The 25,149-nt window shown below is 41.0% G+C and overlaps 1 protein-coding gene across 3 annotated transcripts in view; it reads right to left on the bottom strand.

Annotated features, from left to right (window-relative positions):
• Window positions 1–25,149, bottom strand: part of myo1ea (myosin IEa) — a 149,960-nt gene that overhangs the window by 11,525 nt on the left and 113,286 nt on the right. For all 3 annotated transcript variants that reach the window (XM_072565032.1, XM_072565030.1, XM_072565031.1), the window contains 6 exons: window positions 19,756–19,900; window positions 12,678–12,792; window positions 10,735–10,904; window positions 2,310–2,455; window positions 1,470–1,616; window positions 702–859 (listed from right to left, as the gene is read on the bottom strand). In XM_072565032.1, coding sequence (XP_072421133.1) covers window positions 702–859; window positions 1,470–1,616; window positions 2,310–2,455; window positions 10,735–10,904; window positions 12,678–12,792; window positions 19,756–19,900 — 881 coding nt within the window. The remainder of the gene's footprint in view (window positions 1–701; window positions 860–1,469; window positions 1,617–2,309; window positions 2,456–10,734; window positions 10,905–12,677; window positions 12,793–19,755; window positions 19,901–25,149) is intronic.

The following is a 25,149-nucleotide window of genomic DNA, read 5'->3' on the forward strand; positions in this document are numbered from 1 at the left end:
CTGCCCATTCTGATAAATAGAAAGGAATCAATGCCTTTAATCCAGCTGTGAACAATGTTTTGTTCTCTATCAAACTTTACAGAACTATACACTTTCAGGAGTGGACACTGGGCACATCAGGTAGTGAACTTGGACAATTTTATAAAAATAATGATTTAGCAAAACATTAGCACACGGCCACAGTGTCAAGGTCTAGGATTGATTGTTTAAGGCTGAGCTAAGGAAAAATCTCTTCACTCAAAAGGTTGTGGAATTCCCTACCTCTGAGGGCTGTGGATGCTGATCATTGGATATATTTAAAGTTGGATTTTCATCTTTCAGGGAATCATCGGATGGGAGAGAGGGCAGCAAAGTGAAGTTGAATTCCAAGATAACCACGGCTGTGCTGAATGGTGGAGCAGGCTCGAGAGTCGTATGGTCTACTCGGCTCTTATTTCTTACATTATTAGGATGTGCGCCCATCCCTTTCACTAACAGCTCTACCTGACAAACTCATCACAAACTGGGGATTGAAATGAAGCATTCTGTTCTGTGACACAAGCTAAACGTTTCTTGGGTTAATTCACAGGGATCAAATTAATGGAGAAAGTCAATTTGACTTTTACTGTCTCCCACTACCATTTAATCACTGATACCAGCATTTATTGGTGCTATGTTGGTGCTCCTGTAATGCTAAGTGCGATGGTGAATGTGCCACTTACGTGAGTTCTTCGGTAACCCTGGGCCAATGCTGACCTGCAAGGTTTTACTGCTGGGTTTGAGCACAGCCACATGCCCGTTGCCTTGGACAAACTGGACTTGGCGAGAGTTACCAGCACTCCAAGGACCCCAGTTATCCTTCCGCACTTTCATTTCAAGTCTGAGTAACAGTAAAAACAAGTGTTAAACTGAAAGAAGACACATGCATTTATGTAGCATCTCCCATGGCCTCTGATGACCTCAGGATGTCCAAGAGTGTTTTATGACCCATGATTTAGGAAGCCTGACCACTTTTGTACTTTTGGGAAACACTGCAGCCAGTTTCCACACAGAAAGCTCCCACACCCAGCAATGGTAATGAAGAGCCAATTTTATGGTTTCAGGAGTGGCGTGGGGGTTAATCACTGGCGAAAAAAACCAGAGGACGTTCCCCTGCTCTTTTTCACCATAGAGCCACAAGATCTATCTCCATCTGTGTGGGTTGATGGACCCTTACCTTAATGTCTCCTGCAAAAGAGGATCGCACTGAGTGCCAGCCTGGATCATGTGATCCAGTCGCTGGAGTGCCAGCCTGGATCATGTGATCCAGTCGCTGGAGTGCCAGCCTGGATCATGTGCTCAGTAATGAGAGTGACCAGGACAATGATTTTAAAATGTGGAAATGCTTCAGAATGAAGCAGTTTCTGCATCATGCACTGATGGGTTGATAAATAATTTGCAAGGTTTTGGAACACCATGTGTGGGCAGACAATAGCAGCAGAGGCACTCACGTGTTACTAAACCTCAGAGGTAGCTTCCTTTGCATTCGTTCTTCATAGCGTTTTGATAAGAGGCTGATGAACTCTGTTTTAAAGACAGACTCCAGCAGACTGTCATACTCCTGCTCATGTAGGATGAAGAAGTCATCTTGCAGGGTGCTGTGGAATGAACAGAAGCTGGGATTTACTTGTGAATCATCAGTTTGATCCCACTTTCAGTGACATCAAGTGAAAGTCAGTGAAACAGAAGCAGTCTTCTTCAAACATAAGAAAAGCAAAATACTCAGGATGCTGCCAAATACAGAAAGCTGGAAATACTTAGAAGGTCTGGCAGCATGGGTGGAGACAGAAACAGATTTAAAGTTTCAAATCCAGAATTACTCTTCTTTGGAACTCAGTTGTGAAGAAATAATACTGAATTCAAAACATTAACTTTGATTCCTTCTTGGGATAATGTTTGGGATCTAAATAGATCAACAAGATTCATGCTTAAATGAAGTAGCGCACAGAGGAGGATACAAACACACATCATTCAATGCACAAGCACACAAATTAGGAACACCAGTAGGCCATTTGGCCCCTCAAGCCTGCTGCACCAGATAATGCCCAATATGACAGTGACCTCAACTCCACATTCCCACTGACCCTCCGAATAACCACTGACTGAAAAAAAAGGGTGTTGCTAACCGAGCCCAACTGCAAACACATCACTTCATACAATTCAGTGACGGTCACAATGAAGCAACATTCTGAATAGCACGAGTCAGTGCAGAACTCCAAGATAACACTATATGACAGCTTTGTGAATGCCTAACAGTCATGGCTGCTGCTTTTTTGATCACTCTGCCTTACCTCAATGAAACAGTTAAAATCCGCTCCAACTCGATCTTTCTCTTTAACACTTCTTTCACCTGGCCTTTCATAGGACCATCCTTTACCTTCTCTCGTCCAATGAGGTACACAAACTTAGGGGTGAGCACAAGGTCACGTTTCACACTCTGGAAGCAGAATACATCATTTCAATATTCTGTCATGGGGAGCCAGACAATTGAATTAATACTCGACAGATACTGAGCAGCTTTCCCAAGTGCATGTGATATGAGCCTTATTGAGTTGGAGAGAAGCTATCAGGCCAAGAGCTGAGGTGAAAATGCTTTTTGAATTTAATTGACCCCATTGTGAATGACAACCTGATTAGTTGATTTGATGAATAGCAGAGTTTTCTTTCATGTTTCTCTTGACCTTCCTGGGTCACAAGACCAAAGCTCCATCAACAACATCTTCTAAACCAGTGTCGTCCAGCACCTAGCAACGTGAACACCACGAACTGCAAGAGTCCTGACTATGATCTAATCACTGCTTCTTCACTGTTGCTGGATCAAAATCCTGGAACTACTTTTCTCACAGCACTGTGGGTATGCCTATGTTACATGGACTGCAGTGTGTCAATCATCTTCTCAAGGGACTGGTTCTGGGGAAGGTGGGACTATTACAAATTGGATGGTCTACACCTGAACCAGTCTGGAACTAATGTCCTTGGGGGAGTTTTTGCTACTGCTGTTGGGGAGGGTTTAAACTAATGTGGCAAGGGGCTGGGAACCAGAAGAGAAGACTAGTAGATAGTGAAGTAGAAACTAGCGACTGTAAAGAACAGGATCACGAAGTTAGCATTACCAAGGGGAAGAGTAGGCAGAGAGCAGATGAATGCAAATGAACTGGTGGTCTGAAATGCATATGTTTTAATGCAAGGGGTATAGTGGGTAAGGTAGACAAACTTAAGGCTTGGATTGGTGCCTGGGAGTATGACGTTATTGCAATCACAGAAATTTGGTTGAGGGAAGGGCATGTTCGGCAACTATATGTTCCAAGATATAGATGCTTCAGACAGGACAGGGAGGGGATTAAAAGTTGGGGGGGGGGGGGGGGGGAGTTGGATTGCTGGTCAGGGATGATATCACGGCTGTGCTAAAGGAGGACACTATGGAAGGCTTGAGCAGTGAGGCATTATGGGTAGAGCTGAGAAATAAGAAGGATGCAGTTACATTGTTGGAGCAGAATTATAGGCCTCCCAACAGTGAGCGTGAGGTAGAAGAACAAATAGGTAAATAGATTATGGAAAGATTTGGAGACAACAGGTTGGTGGTGATAGGAGATTTTAATTTTCCCAACATTGATTGGGATATACTTAGTGTTGGAAGTCTGGATGGGGCAGATTTTGTAAGGAACATCAGGAAAATTTTCTAGAGCAGTATGTCAATAGTTCAAATAGGGCAGGGGCCATATTGGACCTGGTGTTGGGGAATGAATCAGGACAGGTGGTAGAAGTTGCAGTGGGAGATTTCTTTGGGAATAGTGACCACAATTCTGTAAGTTTTAGAATACTTGTAGACAAAGATGAGAGTGGTCCTAAGGGAAGAGTACTAAACTGGGCCAAGGCCAATTATATCAAAATTTGGCAGGAGCTGGGAAATGTAGATTGGGGGCAACTACTTGAAGGGAAGTCCAAGTTGATATGTGGGAGGCTTTCAAAGATAGTGCAGGATAGGCATGTCCCTTTAAAAACAAGGGATAGAAAAGGCAAGATTCGTGAACAGCAGATGACAGGAGAAATTGTGCAACAAGCCAAGAGGAAAAGGGAAGCGTACATAAGATCCAGAACAGAACAGGCTTTGGGGGAATACAGGGAGAGTAAGACCAATCTTAAACGAATAATCAAGCAGGCTGAAAGGGGTCATGAAATAACTTTCACGAGCAGAATTAAGGAGAATCCCAAAGCCTTTTATTCTTATATAAGAGACAAGAGGGTAACTAGAGAAAGAGTTGGTCCACTAAAGGATAAGAAAGGACGGTTGTGTGTTGAACCTGAGAAAATCGGTGAGATTCTCAAGGATTACTTTGCATCACTGTTCATTGAGGAACGGGAGGTGATGAATTTTGAGATTAGAGATAGAAGTTTGTTTACTCTGGATCACGTTGACATAAGGAGAAAGGATGTTTTGAGTAGGCTAACAGATATTATGGTGGACAAATCCCCAGGACAGGATGGAATCTATCCCAGGTTGCGAGGGAGGCGAGAGAGGAAATAGCTGGGGCCCTGACAGGTATCTTTGTAGCATCCTTAAACACAGGTGAAATGCCAAAGGACCAGAGAGTTGCTAATGTTGTCCCCCTGTACAAGAAGGGTAGTAGGAATATTGCCTCTGAACCCTTCAACCCCAAGGCATCAATGTGGACTTCACCAGTTTCCTCATTTCCACCTGTTTCCTCACTTTCGCCTTGTAAATTTTCTTTGTTCTTTCTTTGTATATGGGCAACTCCTGGTCGTGCACATGAAATGAAAAGATAACTAAGATAAAGCATCAGAGGCTTTCTATCCTTTTCCTTTGCTGAACACTTGGGAATTAAATTTTTCTCTGGACCCAAAGCAGAATCATCCCAATGCTCTTTCTGGCAGCAGGCACTAGGTGGCGATCAAGATCTGTTTTCTGGATTGATTATTATGGATGGATTAATCAAGCTCCATGGATATGAGCCTGTGTTTCACCGTCCTCATGGATGTGGATGTGGGTGTGGGTGACAGAGTGCTGTCCTGCACTGTACAGGCTGATATCAGTTCCAGCTCCGAGTTTGTTGTATCTTTGTCTCTGGAGTTCTAATAAACTCTTCCATTATGATACAAAGTTAAAAACCACATAACACCAGATTATAGTCCAATAGGTTTATTTGGAAGCACTAGCTTTCAGAGCACTGCTCCACAACCACCTGATGAAGGAGCAGCACTCCGAAAGCTAGAGCTTTCAAATAAACCTGTTGGACTATAACCTGGTGTTGTGTAATTTTTAACTTTGTACACCCCAGTCCAACACTGGCATCTCCAAATTATGATATAGAATACTGATTCTCTACATCACAGCTGGCTGTTATTCCATTCTCTCCACTCAAGAGTCTCAACTGCATGTGAGTGTTGATGTTAGAGTGACATTATCATATACACCTTCAGATCATTTACATAAGGCTTCTCAGTAAATCACTGCATCTGTTTCACATTATACATTCTCAGTATATTATTATGTCTTACATCATATTATTTTATATATTACCCATTCTCAGTGTTGTCACTATTCTGTATATTACATTCTAGATATTATTCATTCTCAGTCTATCACTATACACGACATTATGATATATATTATCCATTCTCAGTATAGTACAATTTCTTGCACTCCTCCCCCATCCCCAATAAACCTGTGGTTGTTCAGGCCAATTGTCATGTTAAGAGTCTTCCCAACTGACACCAGCCATTCCAACAGGGATTGGGGTAAAACCTCTGGATCAATGGGAATCATCCCATTTACATTAGATCAGATTAGATTCCCTACAGTGTAGAAACAGGCCCTTCAGCTGAACAAGTCCACACTGACCCTCCGAAGAGTAACCCACCCAGACCCATTACTTTGCAATCATCATGAAATAAAGCACTGTTAAAGGCTGGTCAGTTTCCTACTGATTTTTGTATGGTCAAAGTTGAAAAAAAGTAGCAAATTGTCCTGATGAGTGCAAAACTTTGACAAAATGTGTCTGTTTTCAGCAAAGCTCAAGTTCTGTACCCCCTAATGACTATTTGTACAGCTGAAACATCAACATAACTGAGACCAACACTGGGTTATCAATAAGCAAGTGCATTATGACCGGGTAAGCTGTCTACTGAGACTCTTCAAAGTTAAAAATCACACAACACCAGGTTATAGTCCAACAGTTTTATTTGAAAGCTCTAGCCTGGTGCTGTGTGATTTTTAACTCTGTCCACCCAAGACCAACACCAGCTCCCCCACATCATGCAATTCTTCAAGCCTGTATTCTGTTGGGTGAGATTGTACAGATTGGTAATAAAGTTACTAATTTACACTTTGAGAATAACCTTAGGATAATACTGAACTCTGACTCCTAAGCCTCTGTGCTTCAGATTTCCAAAGCCTTTCCCCATTTAGAAAATAATTATGCCTCTATTCTTCCCACCAAAGTGCATAACTTCACAATTTGTCCTCATTGCACTTGGTCTGAAGTGAGCAAATTTCTTTCATTTTTCAATTTGATGTGTTTAGGTCACTACATTGCATCCATAGACGTTAAGTGTTACCTGTTTAAAACAAGCCTACACTGAAAATCACTTAAACAGAAGCAATCTGGCAGCACAGTTGACAGTGTCACTAAATGCATAGTAAATCTCTCTGACAATGTCTAAATGCAAGGAGTTCAAAGAGTTTCAATTTTGATGCCCCTTCATTCTACATCAAATAGGAAGTGTCATTTTGAGTTTCAACACCTGTACTTCCAGCAATCTTGCCACACACCAGTGTCTACTGAAGTCAGTGAATCCTTGAAGGCATACCTAGCTGATCTAGTGCACATCTGTGGGATTGTGGGATGCACAATTGTGGGATTCCAAACAAATAAAAGAAGATTGCAAGAGATTTTTAAGAAATATAAAAGGTCAAAGAGAGGCACAAAGACAGGTGAAGGGGCAATTAGAGAGAGCAGGGATGTTGCAGAGGACTTGGGCAGGTTAGGAGAGTGAGCAAAGAAACGTCAGATGGAATACAATGTGGTAAATTGTGAGGTTATGCACTTTGGTGGGAAGAATAGAGGCATAATTATTTTCTAAATGGGGAAATGCTTTGGAAATCTGAAGCACAGAGGCTTAGGAATCAGTTCAGTATTCTCTTAAGGTTAGCATACAAGTTCAGTTGGCAGCTAGGAAGGCAAATACAATGTAAACATTCATGTCAAGAGGACTAGAATACAACAACAGAGATGTAGGCTATTTAAGGCTCTGGTCAGACTGAATTTAAAATATTATGAGTAGTTTGGGCCCTGTATCTAAGGTAGGATGTGCTAATGTTTGAGGGATCCAGAACAGGTTCACAAGAATGATCCCACGTTAGGCAACGGCCTATGAGTATTATCACTAGACTATTAATTCCTGAAGAAGGGCTCCTGCTCCCTGGATGCTGCCTGACCTGCTGCGCTTTTCCAGCAACACATTTTCAATTATTAATCCAGAGAACCAGATAATGTTCTGGGGACCTGGATTAGAAACTACCATCGCAGATGGTGGAATTTGAATTCAATAATAATGTTGAAATAAAAGTCTAATGATGACCATGAAACTGTTGCCAATTGTCAGGAAAATCCACCTGGTTCACTACTGCCTGTTAGGGAAGGAAATCCACCATCCTTACCTGGTCTGGCCTACACGTGACTCACAGCAATGTGGCTGACTTTTAACTGCCCTCTGGGCAATTAGGGATGGGCAATAAATGCTGATCCAGTCAATAACACCCCCAGGGATGAATTAAAAAGAACCTCAGGGTGAAGAGGCAGCCCTTACAGCTGGGATGAGGAGGAATTCCATTAATCAGAGGCTGGTGAATCTGGGAACGCACTACCTCTGAAGGCTGTGGAGGCCACGTCTTTGAGTGTTTTAAAGACAGAACTAGATAGATTCTTGATCTACTATGGCGATCAAGAGTTACAGGGAGAAGGCAAGAGAATGGGTCAAGAAAATATCAGACATGACTGAATGGTGGAACAGACTTGATGGACCATATGTCCTAATTCTGCTCCTTTGTTTTATGGTCTAACGTGTCCAGTTTTCACATGCAACATGAATGTCTGACAGTGCCGCCAGGCTTCAAGGTCAAGCTGGGCATTGTTATCAATAAACCTGGCAAGGGGACTCAGCATTAACAAATATGTCTGTTTCAGCAAAATGCACACCTTTCTTAATGACAAGCCTGAATGTGGATCCATTAAACCTGCCATTCAGAATAATTGGACAGCCTTGTTCAAAAGCAAGCAACTTTTTCTGGAATGTGTAAAACAGCAAGCTGCTAGAGATGCATATGTACATTAGGTTTTGTCATCACAGCCCCTCTTGTGTTTATGCGTTTCTCAAGAGTGATGCTCCTTTATCCCTATCTTATCTATGATCAGTTCTGTACAACATGAGCTAGCTAAATGAGTGGATACCCTGCTACAACAAGCTTTTAAACAAATTTTCCCCTATTGGAGGATTCCTTCATAAAGGACTTCGGTATTGATAGTAATGCAGTACCCACATGCTCATTTTGTGTTGTGAGAGGTTCAGAATGGACCTGCTTCTTTGGGTCCAGCAGCTTCACAACTGCCTGACCGCTTTCAGTGAATAACCAGACAAAACCAAACCAGAGAAAAGCTGAACTGGGAGAATTGGCCACTCCCCATTCATTGTACAGGTGTTTTTTTTAACCTAAAAGCCTTTTGCCTGAGGTAGTATCTGTTAGCTATAATCAAATTGGCCCCAAGACTTAGACTTTTCGGAGTCTGTGTCTTTTACGACCTCCCTGAAAAAAAAACTAAGGACAACATAACCTTGTTAAAGGAGCAGCATTATCACACTACATATATCAATATGCAGTGTACAGATTTCTTTAAACAGACAAAGAACCTGTACATACATTGTGCTAGTTTCAATTCAACAAAATAAGTGACAGCCATTCACTGTTGCAGTTTTCAGGGCAGTGCACTGACTAATCAGTCAAACTGCCTGGTTTAATATTTAAACAGCTTTTGGCAGCTAGCTGTCAATTATCATCAATTTGTACATTTTCCAATGACGGCACCTCTACCAATGAGTGTTCACTTGGCAACCAATCCTCACTCTCCTCTCATACAGTATAATATTTTTCCTCTTTACATTGGTATTCTCGTAAATCATCCTGATGAGTGCAAGACAAAAAGCTTTGATACACACGTCTTTTTTCATCAATCCTTATGTTCTGTATGAAGTGACAAATTAGATATTTAGAAAAAAAATCTGAGATGTGAAGTTCTTCGGATTGATGACTGGGTCTTTCCAATTACCCATGCTAATCATCGGTTCAATGCCCAGTCTGTGCCACAATTAGCTTTATTGTAAGCCTAGGTTAAGAAGGGGAATCTTGCCTATCCGGCCACTGATCCTTTGTTAAAAGTCCACTTGTGCACTGCAGACAAAGATGGGGTCAAGTTGAAGTCAAATGTTCAACTGAGCAGACTAATGACACCACTCTCCAACTTACCATGAGAATGTTACCCACTTCACCAAGGTACCAGAAACCAGGTACACAGCTATTTGAGGAGATAGGACTCATATTGAAAGGGATAGGGAGCACAAAACAAGAAGGCTTCAATAATTCATTCTATATTGTCAACACAATTGTGCACACTCTTTGGAATAAAGTATTAATTACCAGAAACATGTAAAATATTACTGATCCACCTCATGTGATTAAAAAACACACAATAACCCGCTGGTTCAAACATTTCAATATAGTATACACTGCAGTGCCTGGACTGAACAGCAAGGAGTGCTTTAGTGAGTTATTACTTCAATACTGATGATTTGGAGATGCCGGTGTTCGACTGGGGTGTACAAAGTTAAAAATCACACAATACCAGGTTATAGTCCAACCGGTTTAATTGGAAGCACACTAGCTTTCGGAGCGACGCTCCTTCATCAGGTGGTAATGGAGGGCTCAATCCTAACCCACAGAATTTATAGCAAAAATTTACAGTGTGATGTAACTGAAATTATACATTGAAAAATTGATTGTCTGTTAAGCCTTTCATCTGTTAGAATACAGTGATAGTTTCACTTTTTTCATGTGTAAATCACAAAACCTTTTTTTAATTAAAAAGGTTGCATTCTTGGGTTAGCTGTTAACAATGGTGATAGCTAGACAATATGTTGAAGGTGTTGGCCCCCTGTGTTCTCTGTCTATGCCATGATGCTTAGATTGATTTTAATCTAAAAAGTGAGATAACAGAGTTTTACATAAATTCATGCAGTTTTTGAGCTCAGAGTTCTACACGAATGCATGCAGTTTTTGAGCAAAGTACAATGTAACCCTGCAAGTACATATTCACCCCACAAAATATCTGTGTGCATGTGGGTCCTTCAATACTGTAATGGAACCTTCCAGTCAGTATGTCTTTATTGTTTTCATATGCACAGACCAGCTTTAAAACCTCTGTATGTCGATTTGTACTCTCAAACAATTCATTCGGTACATCCGTTTTCAATATCAGAATTAAGCATTGATTATTCAGCACAATGATAGATAATCAAGCATCACGGCAGCCTTCCCTCTCACTATCAATAAGGGATCAACTTAAAATTAGTAAGTTAATTGATAAAACAGCTGGTGATTTAATACAGAAGTGCAGACTGGACAGGGCTAGTTGAGATCAGACATACCTTGAACCTTCGGTCATATTTCGTGACAGTGTCTGCAAATTCAACCTTCTCTCTTTTCCCAATGAACTGCCGCAGTTCAGGAAGATCTTCCATTCCAATGTAGTCACCAACAAAGTTCCTGTTGATGCTGTTTCTGCGTCTCTCCTTTTTATTAAGTAGCAGATCCGAAGCTGAGCAGAAAAGAGTTAAATCAGAACCTCAGATTCATCTTTTGGAAATGTACTAATAATTTCTAAAGTTCTAAAGCTCTCCAGTGAAATGGAATGATGGGGACTATAGCAGGTTAATATTGCAGCCATTTTCTGTACTGATCTATTCTTTAAGTGTTGTTTCCCTGAATGGCCCACTCTGCTTGAGCGTTAATAATGAGAATTGAACTCAACCACAAGGACAGCGGAGACAAGCTGATTTTAGGCCACATCTGTTGTCCTCACACTTAGCCAAGATTGTGTCGCTATCAGATATAGGAACCCTGGCTGATTTCCACTATTTCCCTGAATGCTGGGGCACAGAGGCCAAATTAGTAATCCTGTTGCTATTCTGGTTACGATCACTCAATGACCTGAGGTTTGATAGGGTTTAGAGATGGTTTCAACGTAGATGAAGCAGGATTAGGGCCATGATAATTACAATAGTATTCCATTTGCTCACAGTGTTCTGATTGGCTGGTGGATTGAATTGATGAGCAGAACCTGGCATACATTTGGTGTGATAGCAAATGTAAAATATGTGCCTTGGCTGATGTGGCATTGGGAGGGGGAGGGGCTTGTGAAAGAAAAGAAACAGAGTGTACAGGAGCATGCTAAAGTCCCAGCTACACTAAAGTAAAGACAAGATCCTGTGGACTAGATTAGATTAGATTCCCTGCAGCCGGCCTCACAAGTACAGACTGACTCAAATGCAAGTAAACGTAGTCTTGGATGTGCAAGAAATGTATTTGGTTTGTCTAGATAGAGGCAAACTCCTCCATTCATTTGTTTCCTTGATGTGCTTACAGAATCAAACTTCATTTGTGACAATGCATATACACAAAGATAATTTTTATGAATAAAGTATATTTTTGAAATTAAAAAAAAAGCTCCTGTGGAGAAAGAAACAAAACAAATCCTTCTGAAGAAGTAATGTATTCAACTCAAAAGGTTAACCCTATTTCTTGCTCACCAAAGTCCTCTGGTTAAAGCAATTGGTGACGGTGGTGCAGAAGTAGGGAAAGCAATATGGAAGGGAGAGGGAGGTACGGAATGGAGGATTGAGATGATGAAGGAAGAAACGGTGGGAAGGGGATTGGAATGGTATTGAGATGAGATTTAAAGAAATACTGTTACATTTCATCCTGAAGGCAGGCCCTTTTGCTCATTGCCTGTGGATGCTTCACTCTGAGCAGTTTCTTCGGCTGTTTTTGGCCATAATGGCTTGCCATTGCACCACACACTTAGTCTTGGGGTCAGTTGTCTATGTGAACCAGAATGGAAATTGGTCCTGCAGCGTCTGAACCACAGACTAACCATTGACCGAGTTCAGCTGTCCAGCCCCACTCTTCCAATAAATATATTGTTCCATAACAGTTGTTTTGTTTTGTCTCTACCAATGTAGAATCATCACTAATAACGTGAGTAGGTAATCCAGACAGTGGAGTTGAGGACACAAATTAATGAACTGCTATAGTACCAAGTGGCAGAGCAGGTTCAAGGGACTGAATGACTGGTTTCTAATTTTTCAGTGTGAAAAAGGAATAGATTGGGATTAGATGAAAGATAGTGGCAGGACGCTTATGTGGAATATTAACATTGATACAAACTGGTGAGGGTTAAGGTTCTTGTCTGTAACAATGTATAACACAGCTTGAATTGTTCTGCAACTCACTGTGTAAAACACACTGTTCTATTTAGGACAGACAAGTTATTGAGTAATCAAGACTGTTCCAAGCAGACAAGATGCTCTACCTTCCTCTCTCATTTTTACATATTTCTTCCTTGCAGCATATCTCCTCCATGCCTTCTGAATCGCTCGAGCATATGCGTCGTATTTTCTTTCCCTCATCTCCTCAAGCAAAAACAACTGCAGAAAAAAAAAGAAAGTTTGGTTAGTTGATCATCTCAGTTAGAATTCTCTACTTTATCCAATCAAGATTTGCAACGGGTGAGACCAAGGCAAAAACTGGAGAGGAAAACAGTCTTTGGTGATGAATGAAGTAGATGGTTCCCTGGTGCCTTTGCTCAAACACATTCTCAATCTGCTCTGACCAGCTCTCACTGGGAGCAAGGCTCAAACTCCAACTGACAGTGATCCCAGCACGAAGGGACAGCATTCCTTCGGCCATTTGAATGTGAACACACAAAGCACTGGAACAATGAACACTCTTAGGAAAAGTTTGGCAGTGAGTGTTTACAGCAAGTTATCATGCAATGTGGAGATACAATTGGCTCTTTATTAAGTGTCTGTTGTTAAAAGGGGCTAATATGCGACTTTTAAATCTGTTTCCCGGAATTGATGTTTGAAGTGACTTCACTTCATTTGAAAAGCTCCTGCTAAACAGGTGCATTTCTTGATTCAGTATAAGTAACATGTTTTCCAATGTGAAGGTACTGCTTTCTGTTTGGGTTCAAGGGTCAAATCATTATTTTTCTAGAGCTTTTCTTGAGGGCTGCTTCTTGATTTTCAAGGACTACTCTTCGGCTTTAAGGGCTCCTTTCTCATTCTCACCAACTTCTTTATAAGATGACGCAGTCATGTGGAAACATTACCTCCTGAGTTGACATGTGGGATTCTTGGGTTCATACAGAATTATAATTCATTCTCATCACCAATAATCCCTTCATTAAACTTAAGGTCACAACACACAAGGAAAGCATGAATTTCCTAGTCACCATAGCATTTAATTGGCACGAGAAAACATTGAGCATGACTTAACAAAACCTTTTTTCACCAAAATAAATGGAACACAATTTCATGGATATTGATGGTTCCCATGATCATTTTTTACATGCAAATGTAGGCATGTTTATGATAACAGCTGCTGCCAATGTTCCCTCTAGGCTGTTGCTCGGTTCTGCACATGCCAATCTGTGTGCCAACACACTGACTTTCAGTTTCAGAACATGACGCCACACATAGATGTGGGATGTCAGTGCACCGATAAAAAATTAGAGTGTTATTTGCTGCATCACAGTCGTCGTAATCTCTTCCTCATAAAAGATATAATAATCATCAGTATTACATCCTGGTGGCATTTCCCTTCCTAGATTTGGGAGCTGAAGCTAGTTGTTACTTTCCCTTACACTGACTAAAATCAGTGCAGACTTGGAAACCATTCTTTATGTGCACTTGGCTCATTATTGCTTAGGGCACAAGAGACACTGGGTATTGATCCATGAGAGAAGGAGTGCATTCTGCCTCTAAAACCTGAACCTCAAATTAACAGAACTTAAGTGTTCTGATTTTCTCTTTGATGTACTGATAGCCTGAAATGCAATTTTCATTTTATGAAAAAAGACAGAGAATGTTAAGAGTCAACAAAGTGGATTTCAGTAATGAATGATGCCCCAGGAAAACTATTTTACAACCATCAGCCCAGACAGTTTTGGTCCATTGCCCAGACTTGTTTAGCCACAAAGTTTACCCTTGAGCTTTCAGTGCTGGTATATGCTGGCATTTCTCAGCATCCTGCCATTTCCTACGTCAACTTGTGACCAGTTTTATTTGTTATTTTAAAGAGACTAAACATCCTGTCCGATTCTTGGCACTCCTTTGAAAACTCACAAAAACTCAGTTGTGACTAATTGGTGAATACAACATGCAACATTGAAACTATCTTCAATAAGGCTTCACTATTCTGGAACACAGACTGGGAGGCTGGGCCTGGCAATATTAGATCAGAAGAAATATTTTTTTCTAATGGAGAATTCTTTCTATAATAAAACTATTTAAAATGAAACTCAAGATTTCTAAAGTAAATATTTGACAAATTGTCTAGTGCCACTGGTAGAACCCATAATTTAGATTTACAATAAATAAAATGTATTGAAATAACACAGCAAAACAAAACTAAAGCTAACTATTGTTTTTGACCTATTAAAAGCTATAACTTTGTTGGTCAAGTCATTTTTAACACAGGTGTTAATTTTATAGTTGGAAAATTAGGAGGATATCTGGTTATTGATTCCCATGGTAAAAATTATCAAGCAATATTAATGAAGGTGGTGGGTGTCTCAGGAGAGTAGTCAGGAGCCTCCCTTGGGGAAGACCTACCAAATTAATTACCAAACCAGCAATTAAGTGACCAGCAGTTAGTCTTCCCTAGAATTGAGGACCTTTCCCATCCCTAGATCACGGAATGTGTTTGAGTGATCTAATCAGGACAGAGATGGGAGGCCATCCAGCACTCTGCTGTTTGATTAAAGGCCCCACCTCCAACTCAAAAAGGGCATTAGCCTCTGCCCACAGCATCTAATGGAACATGCAGAATAATTAACACCTCAGACTTATTACAAGCAGTAATGATCAGAGCCACTTTGCCTTGAACCAAAGGCACTATCTATAACCATGGTGCAGCTAAACTACTCAAATAGGTCTATTTAGAGCATAATTTAGGCATTTCGATATGATTTAGTCAGAGGTAACTACAAAGTGAAGCATCATGATTAGCCTTATATCTGCACAATAGAATAAAATGACTCTGATGTTTATTAACATCGGCTTTTTGCATAGTAATGTGATCCAACTGGTGAAAATTTGGATTTGTTGTGAGTCACATGGATGACTAAGGTACAAGCTGCAGATGTTGCAGTTATATAAGACTCTGGTGCGGCCTTATCTGGAGTATTGTGTACAATGTTTGGTCGCCATACTATAGGAAGGATGTGGAGGCACTGGAACGGGTGCAGAGGAGGTTTACCAGGATGTTGCCTGGCATGGTAGGAAGATCATATGAGGAAAGGCTGAGGCACTTGGGGCTGTTCTCATTGGAGAAAAGAAGGTTTAGGGGAGATTTGATAGAGGTGTACAAGATGATTAGGGGTTTAGATAGGGTTGACAGTGAGAACCTTTTTCCACGTATGGAGTCAGCTGTTACTAGGGGACACAGCTTTAAATTAAGGGGAGGTTGGTATAGGACAGATGTTAGGGGTAGATTCTTTACTCAGCGGGTTGTGAGTTCATGGAATGCCCTGCCAGTATCAGTGGTGGACTCTCCCTCTTTATGGTCATTCAAGCAGGCATTGGATAAGCATATGGAGGTTATTGGGCTAGTGTAGGTTAGGTAGGCTTTGGTCGGCGCAACATCGAGGGCCGAAGGGCCTGTACTGCGCTGTATTTTTCTATGTTCTATGTTCTAGATCCCTAATCTAAGAGAATAATTCAACTCAATTACAGTCAATTAATGAATGGTCAATTAGCACCATGTAAAACAGAATAAGGAATAAAACCAAGAATAAATATGTTATATCACAGAAATGTGGCCATTAACAAGTGTTTACAAAGAGCCTCAAGGTCAAATCAAAATAACCTGCAACTGTCAAGGTTGAACTTCCAGCAGCAGGTGGTTTGAGACCTAAGCCACAGACACTAGAGTGAAATAACTTTATCTTTTCTTTTTTTAAACCCCCCCCAACCCCCAACATTACCATTGCACTCAAGAGGGCCCCACAGTAATGCTTATATTTTCCTCAAATCTGCCATGACTGTGTATAATGTTTTTCTTTAAGAGTGGCATAGTAAAAACACAATTGTGTATATACTTCATTATTCATTATTTTACCACCAGGAAAACACCCATGTGGCCAAATGAAAATTAAGAAGCAAAACCTGTTAAGTGCAATGATGTCGAATACAGGAAGGCTCATTTTAACATTTCCCTAACATTAACCTGTTTCATGTGCATTGCGATTATGGCCAACTTTTAAGTAAATCTTACTGAAATTATTTTTAAAGAGGTGCCAATCTGATTGACCTCCAAATCTGAACCAATCCCCTCCAGGTCTCCTCATAGCGTGAATGAATCATTGATATTTGGTTGTGAATGAGAGAAATGGTTGCAGAAATGGTATGGTCAAAGTACCTCTTGGATGTATACCTCCTTTCAATAGACAGGGATAGGTGATCCCAAAAACCAACAGATCAGATCTAAGCTCTGGAATCTTGCCACATGCAGTGGTGGACAATTAAACAAGTAACAGGAAAAAGGAGGCCTAATGATATGCCAATCCTCAATGATGGGGAAGCCCAGAAAATCAATGCAAAAGATTGAAGCGTTTCCAACCATCTTCATCTAGATGTGCAAAGTAAATGATCCAAACCTGACTCCTCCTGAACTCTCTAGCATCATGGATGCCTGTTTTCATCCAATTCAATCCACTCCATGTGATAGCAAGAAATGGTTGAAAGTTCGGGGTACTGCAAAGGTTTTGGGTCTGAATAACATTTCAACACTAGCACTGAAGACTGCTCTACAACTAGCCTTGCCCCTAGAAAAGCTGTTTTAATACAGTCACAATACTACCATTAAATAAATATTGGAATGGATAAATTGATTCACAAAAATAACTTGTTAAGCTTGAATCTAAGAACATTTCTTCAGCTTCTTTCATAGGCAAAATACTCTGGCAGAGACCTTGATAGAGTTTACTGCCAATAGAAAAACACATGCCCCCAAGATGTAGCACACATATGCAACAACGTCCTCCAAAAGTCAACAAAATACTTGTTAAAAAAGGTATCTACACATTCACACCATCAGTACAGACAGCGCCTGCTGACAAACAACTAACTAGGATCATGTAGAAGCCAATCTTTCAAATTAAGACACTAAATGTTCATAACATAGGACTTAGAGGATTACATTTCATAGAATGGCTTCTGTAACACTTTTTTTCTGGATCCTGGGAGGGTGTGCTGCCAACAAGATCAGCAGTAGACCATTGGGAAACTGCAGGCATTTAGCAGCAAAAGTATACTGCCTTTTGGTCAATTTGACAATCCTTGATTTTGGGTCTGGAGCCAAGAACAACTTCCTCCAAGCTAAAATTGCAGCTGCAGAGTTTCAGTTTGCCCACCTCAATTATTCCAGATGGCAAAGTCCACCCACATTACAGACAAACCAAAAATGGTCAGTCACCATCACAGCACAGTTTTCTTTTCCCTGAACATTGTAAGCTGAAGGCACCTTTGCAGTATGGGGAGATTCTGGTGTAGTGGCAATCCATAGGCCCAGATTAATACTCTGCAGACATGGTTCAGATCCTACCGTAGCAACAGACCTAGTTCAGTTAATATATCTACAATGATAAAAGCAGGTCTCAGTAACAGTCCAAGCAATAATCATCCAATTAAAAAAGACCTGTCTGTCTCTGTAATCCCTTTAGAGAAGGCAATGTAATTTGGTCAAAAGCCAACTCTGTCCACCTTCCATGAACGAATAGAAAAAGAAATGTCATCCTTACCTGGTCTGGCCTATATGTGGCAATGTGGTTGATGCTTACTGCTTTTGGGAATGGTTAAGCAAGTTACTCAGTCCAAGGGCAATTATGGATGAACAAGTGCAGGACACTTAATGGTAAGGTCCTGAGGAAAGTTGCTGAACAAAGAGACCTTGGTGTGCAGGTTCATAGATCCTTGAAAGTAGAGTCGCAGGTAGACAGGATAGTGAAGAAGACATTTGGTGTGGGTTCCTTTATTGGACAGAGTATTGAGTACAGGAGTTGGGAGGTCGTGTTGCAGCTGCACAGGACATTGGTTCATCAACTTTTGGAATATTGCATGCAATTCTGGTCTCCTCCCTATCGGAAAAATGTTGTGACACTTGAAAGGGTTCAGAAAATATTTACAAGGATGTTGCCAGGGTTGGAGGATTTGAGCTACAGGGAAAGGCTGAATAGAGTTAGAATTCCAGCAGTTTAGAAACAGGCCCTTCGGCCCCAGAAGTCCACACTGACCCTCCGAAGAGTATCCCACCCAGACCCATGCCCCTATCCTATATTTACACCTGACTAATGCACTTAGCCTACAGTATGGGTAATTTTAGCATGGCCAATTCACCTAATCTGCACATCTTTGGATTGTGGGAGGAATCCGGAGCATCCAGAGGAAACCCATGCAGACACAAGGAGAATGTGCAAACTCCACACAGTTACCCAAGGCTGGAATCAAACCCAGTCCCTGGAACTGTGAGGCAGCAGTGCTAACCACTGAGCTGGGGCTGTTTTCTCTGGAGCATCGAAAGCTGAAGGGTGACCTACAGAGGTTTATAAAATCATGAGGGGCATGAAAAGGGTAAATGGATATAGTCTTTTCCCTGGGGTAGGGAGTCCAGAACTAGAGGGCATAGGTTTAGGGTGAGAGGGGAAAAAATTTAAAAGGGACCTAAGGGGCAATCTTTTCATGCAGAGGTTGTGCATGTATGGAATGTGCTGCCAGAGGAAATGGTGGAGGCTGGTACAATTACAATATTTAAAAGGTATTTGGATGGGTATATGAATAGGAAGGGTTTAGAGGGATATGGGCCAAGTGCTGGAAAATAAGACTAGATTAGGTTAGGATATCCAGTCGGCATGGACTAATTGGACCGAAGGGTCTGTTTCCAAGCTGTATACCTCTATATCTTTGACTCTAAGTGACATTGACATTCGATAACAGAATTTTTAGAAACAAACTATGTTAATTTGGTGTTTCTCTTTCAGAATGCTTTCCACAACATCCCATTTTAACAATCACAATGATTTACTCCAGTTAAAAAAGACAAACAAATAGCAAAGAAGGAACGAACAGTCCATTTAATTGAGACTACCTTGAAAGGAAAAGACAAGTCCAGTGAATCAACATCATGGAGTCCAGATGCCCAAAGTGAAAGAATATAACAGTGCACTTGTTTGCTTGAAACAAGGCAGAAGCCAATTTGAAAGTTCATTGGAAACACAACTGTAACATGGCTGGTGCTGATCTTTGAAATGAATTATTTGCACACAGCAGCCATATCACTGATCAGAGACAGTGGATCGAGATCAGATAGAGAACAACAAGCTCACGTACAGACTCAGGCGCTTTGATAAAGATTTTAGTTTTGCCCAGCTGGTGCTGATCTGGATCCATGTTGACTGATCGGAGGAGGTGGACAACTCCTTGTTTCAGATCTCCTCTCCATGAAGGCCATGTCTCTTTAGTCAGAATAGCGTACCTGCAATCAGAAAGGGATGTTAGATAAACAGGTTCCTCACAGAATGGTATGAATGTAGAAAAGACAAAGTGGAGGATTTATACAGCTGCCAACTTTCATGTCATTTAACTCAGCTCTGGAACTGAACAGTTATTGTTAAACAATTAAATAAATAGCAATAGATGTTTTCTACCATGTCCAACTTACGACTAAATTGTTTGAAAATTCAGTGATATATGAAAATATTCTTTTATGGTACATGTTGGAAATGATTGATTCAATGATAAAAACATTAATCCCATTATAACAGCTACATGTAAATAGCATCTAGCGCCCATGCATGCTTCACCAATCAATTTAGTTGCAATTTTCACTGTTCTATTCATTGGTCATTTTACTACCAAATAACCATATTTGAAGTAACATGACAGCAGTGATTTTGTCTAGTTTGTAAACTCAGACACATGCTCTGAAGCCAAGGAATATCTTACATCTGTTATAGATTCCAGTCAAGATTCAAAACCATAAATAGTGAGTAATTCAGACTGTGATCTCTATATCCACAGCTCCACAAACAAGCATACAATTGCTCTTTCCTCTCCCCCTTCTCTCAAACCAATGTCTACTTGTCCAGCATTCCTCTCCAACTAGTCCAGGGATCTCCCGCCACTCACCTTTTATATCAAGCCTGGCTTCACTTTTCACCCCTGCGTATCATGTCAAAATCCAACAGCCCCATACATTCCCCTCATACCAAAGTCTGGTTCCTTTCCACATCTAACTCTTACAACTTTTTTCTCTCTCTGGAAATTTGATACATCACACATCGTCCTTGCTACTTATTTCCTGATGGCCTTTCTGAATGTAATTGACTCAATTTTGGTCCATGATTATCATGAACTTATGGATGACATCATTATCATTTTAGTCTGGGGATAAACATATCACATTGCAGAACTTCTAGTCATGTATAAAACTGGTTTCTATTAAATGCTGTATAGTATAGCTATGTACATTTTTGTAGGAAAAGTAGAGAGATGTTCAATGATTGAGTACAGGGAAAGAAAGAATGCATGAATATACATTTTTGAAAGTAGTCAGATAAACTGAAAAGATTGAAAGTAACTATGGGATCCTTGACTTTGTTAATAGAGGAATAGAGCAGAAAAGCAAAGATTTTATGTTAAACTATTCTTAAATGATTTGGAGGGGCTGGTGTTGGACTCGGGTGGACAAAGTTAAAAATCACACACCAGATTGTAGTCCAACAGATTTACTTGGAAGCACTAGCTTTCAAAGCGCTGCTCCTTCATCAGGTGGTTGTGGAACAGGACCATAAGACATAGAATTTATAGCAAAAGGTTACAGTGTCATGTGGCTGAAATATATTAAACAAGCTTAGATTAAGTCTTTCATCTTTTAGAATGGTCTGGGACACAGACTGACTTTAAACTCACACATTTAATGCATTGTCTGAGTTGAGGTGACACAGTTTGTGAGAAAAGCTTAAGTTATCTTGAGAATGTGATTTAAAAGGAGTTCTGGAATGTACATAATAATGAACCGAAACTAGCAAAACCATTCGAAAAAATCTAGAAGCCAATGGGCTGAATGGAAGTCTTCTGCATTGTCTCATTTTTTGACTTTGTTGAATGAATTACAATGGTAAAAACTAAGAAAGCAGAGAGGGAAACCCACATGTAGTTAATCTCAAATAAAAAGCAAAATATTCAATCAAACAGCTAACCAATGAAAAACTACATGATAAAATCAAAACAGTCCATTCATAATGTGGTTTAGTTCATTTCTAAGGAATTTTTATGCTCGATTTGATGGTTACAATCACTTGTACTGTATATTTGTATCAGCCACAGATTCTGCTCTTTCACATAATTCTCCAGATCAACACTGTTCTTGCCATCTGCATCTTTGTTTTTCTGCAAATTTAGAATTCATGAGCATGCTGATTCTATTTGTGATATCACGATAAAATTCAATGTAGAAACATGCTATACTCCTACACTCAATAAGAACTTAAAATCAACTCAAGTCAAAGATTCAACTGGCGAAAAATATAGGCAGTCTACATTCAATAAGCTGAAACAATTAGCCAAATTTATTTGAAAAACCAGATGGCTCAAAAACAGAATAATTGAGACTTACAGTGAACTACAAGGCAAAAGGAATTTTCAATTTATAATGCACCAGTAGTTTTAACTTCTGTAGTTCATTCAGTTTCTTAAAACAAATAAGTTGGAATGAGTTAGAATTAAATGAATGCTAAAGTCTGTCCCTTCAACATGATGGGTTTTGATTAGCATAAACACCTGTGCAAAGGGAATGGCAACAGTCAAGGCTTCCCTTGCTTTAACAGCAGAACACTCTTTTCAATACATGGCACAAGAAATAAAAGAACAAACAGTGTTTGCTCAACTTAAACAAGGATATAATGATCAAAAGCACATTGGAATAACAAATTAAGCTTTCATTTTGTTGGTAACCATTCCTGTGCATCTCAGTTTTGTCAAGCAACCAGAATATCAAGACTTGTTTGTGATACTACACAATGATGAAATTAACAACAGTCACTACTGTGGCTTGAGCTACTGCGACCAATGTAGAGACAGTTTCTCGATTAGACTGGCAAAATGCAGCACCTAATATTGATGTTAAGCATTTTAATATGGGTCATTCAAATCGCAAGAACAAATGCAACTTGATCTCATTCAAAGTCAATAAAACAGCCATCTTTCTAGATTTTACTTGCAAAAAGTTATGATGGTGATTTTGATTTATATTAAACACAAGAGCATAAATGTCACTTTACAAGATTTCTCTCTGTGACAGAATGGACTCTGATGATTATTATTCAAATTCTAACAGTGTACTGCATCTTTAGGCTAACTGAAAAGAATTAAAATGTATTCAGAATGCTGCAATATAATGTGATGGCTATTTAAAACAAACCGAAAAGGGAAGTTAAGAAAGGAATTTAGCTGACATTTACTGGAGATTTTGAAGTGCAAAGTTTAAGCTTCCACTTAAATGAACTGCAATTTTCTCACATTCTCAAATAACCAGGTGTCAAAGAGTATTAGGAGTATGTAGGAAGGTGGACTTGAGATTACAATTAGACCAGCCATAATTTTATTATGTAGAAAAGCAGGCTTGAAGAGCCTAATGGCTTAGTCCTGCTCCTAATTTGGGTCAATAGCATAGTTGAAAATGTGTTGCTGGAAAAGCGCAGCAGGTCAGGCAGCATCCAAGGAACAGGAGAATCAACGTTTCGGGCATAAGCCCTTCTTCAGGAATGAGGAGAGTGTGTCCAGCAGGCTAAGATAAAAGGTAGGGAGGAGGGACTTGGGGGAGGGGCGTTGGAAATGCGATAGGTGGAAGGAGGTTAAGGTGAGGGTGATCGGTCGGAGTGGGGGTGGGGCCGGAGAGGTCAGGAAGAAAATTGCAGGTTAGGAAGGCGGTGCTGAGTTTGAGGGTTGGGACTGAGACAAGGTGGGGGGAGGGGAAATGAGGAAACTGGAGAAATCTGAGTTCATCCCTTGTGGTTGGAGGGTTCCTAGGCGGAAGATGAGGCGCTCTTCCTCCAGCCGTTGTGTTGCTATGGTCTGGCGATGGAGGAGTCCAAGGAGCTGCATGTCCTTGGTGGAGTGGGAGGAGGAGTTGAAGTGTTGAGCCACGGGGGGGTGGTTGGGTTGGTTGGTCCGGGTGTCCCAGAGGTGTTCTCTGAAACGTTCCGCAAGTAGGCGGCCTGTCTTCCCAATATAGAGGAGGCCACATCGGGTGCAGGAGATGCAGTAAATGATGTGTGTGGAGGTGCATGTGAATTTGTGGCAGATATGGAAGGATCCCTTGGGGTCTTGGAAGGAAGTAATGTGGGAGGTGTGGGCGCAAGTTTTGCATTTCTTGCGGTTGCAGGGGAAGGTGCCGGGAGTGGTGGTTGGGTTGGTGGGGGGTGTGGACCTGACAAAGGAGTCACGGAGGGAGTGGTCATTTCGGAACACTGAGAGGAGAGGGGAGGGGAGGGAAATAGATCCCTAGTGGTGGGGTCCGTTTGGAGGTGGCGGAAATGACGACAGATGATATGATGTATATGGAGGTTGGTGGGGTGGTAGGTGAGGACCAGTGGGGTTCTGTCCTGGTGGCGATTGGAGGGGCGGGGCTCAAGGGTGGAGGAGTGGGAAGTGGAGGAGATGCGGTGGACAGCATCGTCGATCATGTCTGGGGGGGAAGTTGCGGTCTTTGAAGAAGGAGATTGTCTGGCTTGTTCAGTATTAGAACTGGTCCTCCTGGGAGCAGATGCGGTGGAGATGAAGGAATTGGGAATATGGGATGGCGTTTTTACAGGGGGCAGGGTGGGAGGAGGTGTAGTCTAGGTAGCTGTGGGAGTCGGTCGGTTTATAGTAAATGTCCTTGTTGATTCGGTCGCCCGAGATAGAAATGGAGAGGTCTAGGAAGGGGAGGGAGGAGTCTGAGACGGTCCAGGTAAATTTGAGGTCGGGGTGGAAGGTGTTGGTAAAGTGGATGAACTGTTCAACCTCCTCGTGGGAGCACGAGGCAGCGCTGATACAGTCATCGATGTAGCGGAGGAAAAGGTGGGGGGTGGTCGATTCTCCTGCTCCTTGGATGCTGCCTGACCCGCTGCGCTTTTCCAGCAACACATTTTCAGCTCTGATCTCCAGCATATGCAGTCCTCACTCTCTCCTAGAAGATTTCAATAGCATAATGCCTTATCTACCATTAGCAACTCTCAATGAACTACCAACATATGGCCGTATTGATTTAATAGAGTTTGAACAGTAAGGACAAAGGGCACTTGCACTGATGTTTTCAGAACAAGAATACCAGGGCCTAATGTTTACTCACGCAAAGTCCATTATCTTTCAGAATTTCAGGCAGACCTTTTTCAGTTACTTTTAAAAATAGGTTTATTCAAGGAAAAATGATGTAAATGTGGAACACTTGAAAGAACAATAATAAATAGTGTTGGCATTCTGCCCAACTCAGGGCAGTAACACTCCACAGGATAACCGAATGTCCATAAAATACAGCAGGCATGGGTGAGCTGGATGGGATAGCTGTGTCATTAAATCCTTCTTGTTGTGCATTCACGAGTAAAGAAAAAAATATTTAATTAGAACCAGCTCATATCTGTTAGCTGGATTTTGCAAAGTTTAGACAGCCATTCTTTAGGTGATAGTCCTAACATGGTTCTTCTGGCCATGCAGTACACAGAGTCAAACAGACCAAGAAATCTT

Source organism: Chiloscyllium punctatum, chromosome 48, assembly GCF_047496795.1.
Source record: "Chiloscyllium punctatum isolate Juve2018m chromosome 48, sChiPun1.3, whole genome shotgun sequence".
Classification (NCBI taxonomy): Eukaryota; Metazoa; Chordata; class Chondrichthyes; order Orectolobiformes; family Hemiscylliidae; genus Chiloscyllium; species Chiloscyllium punctatum.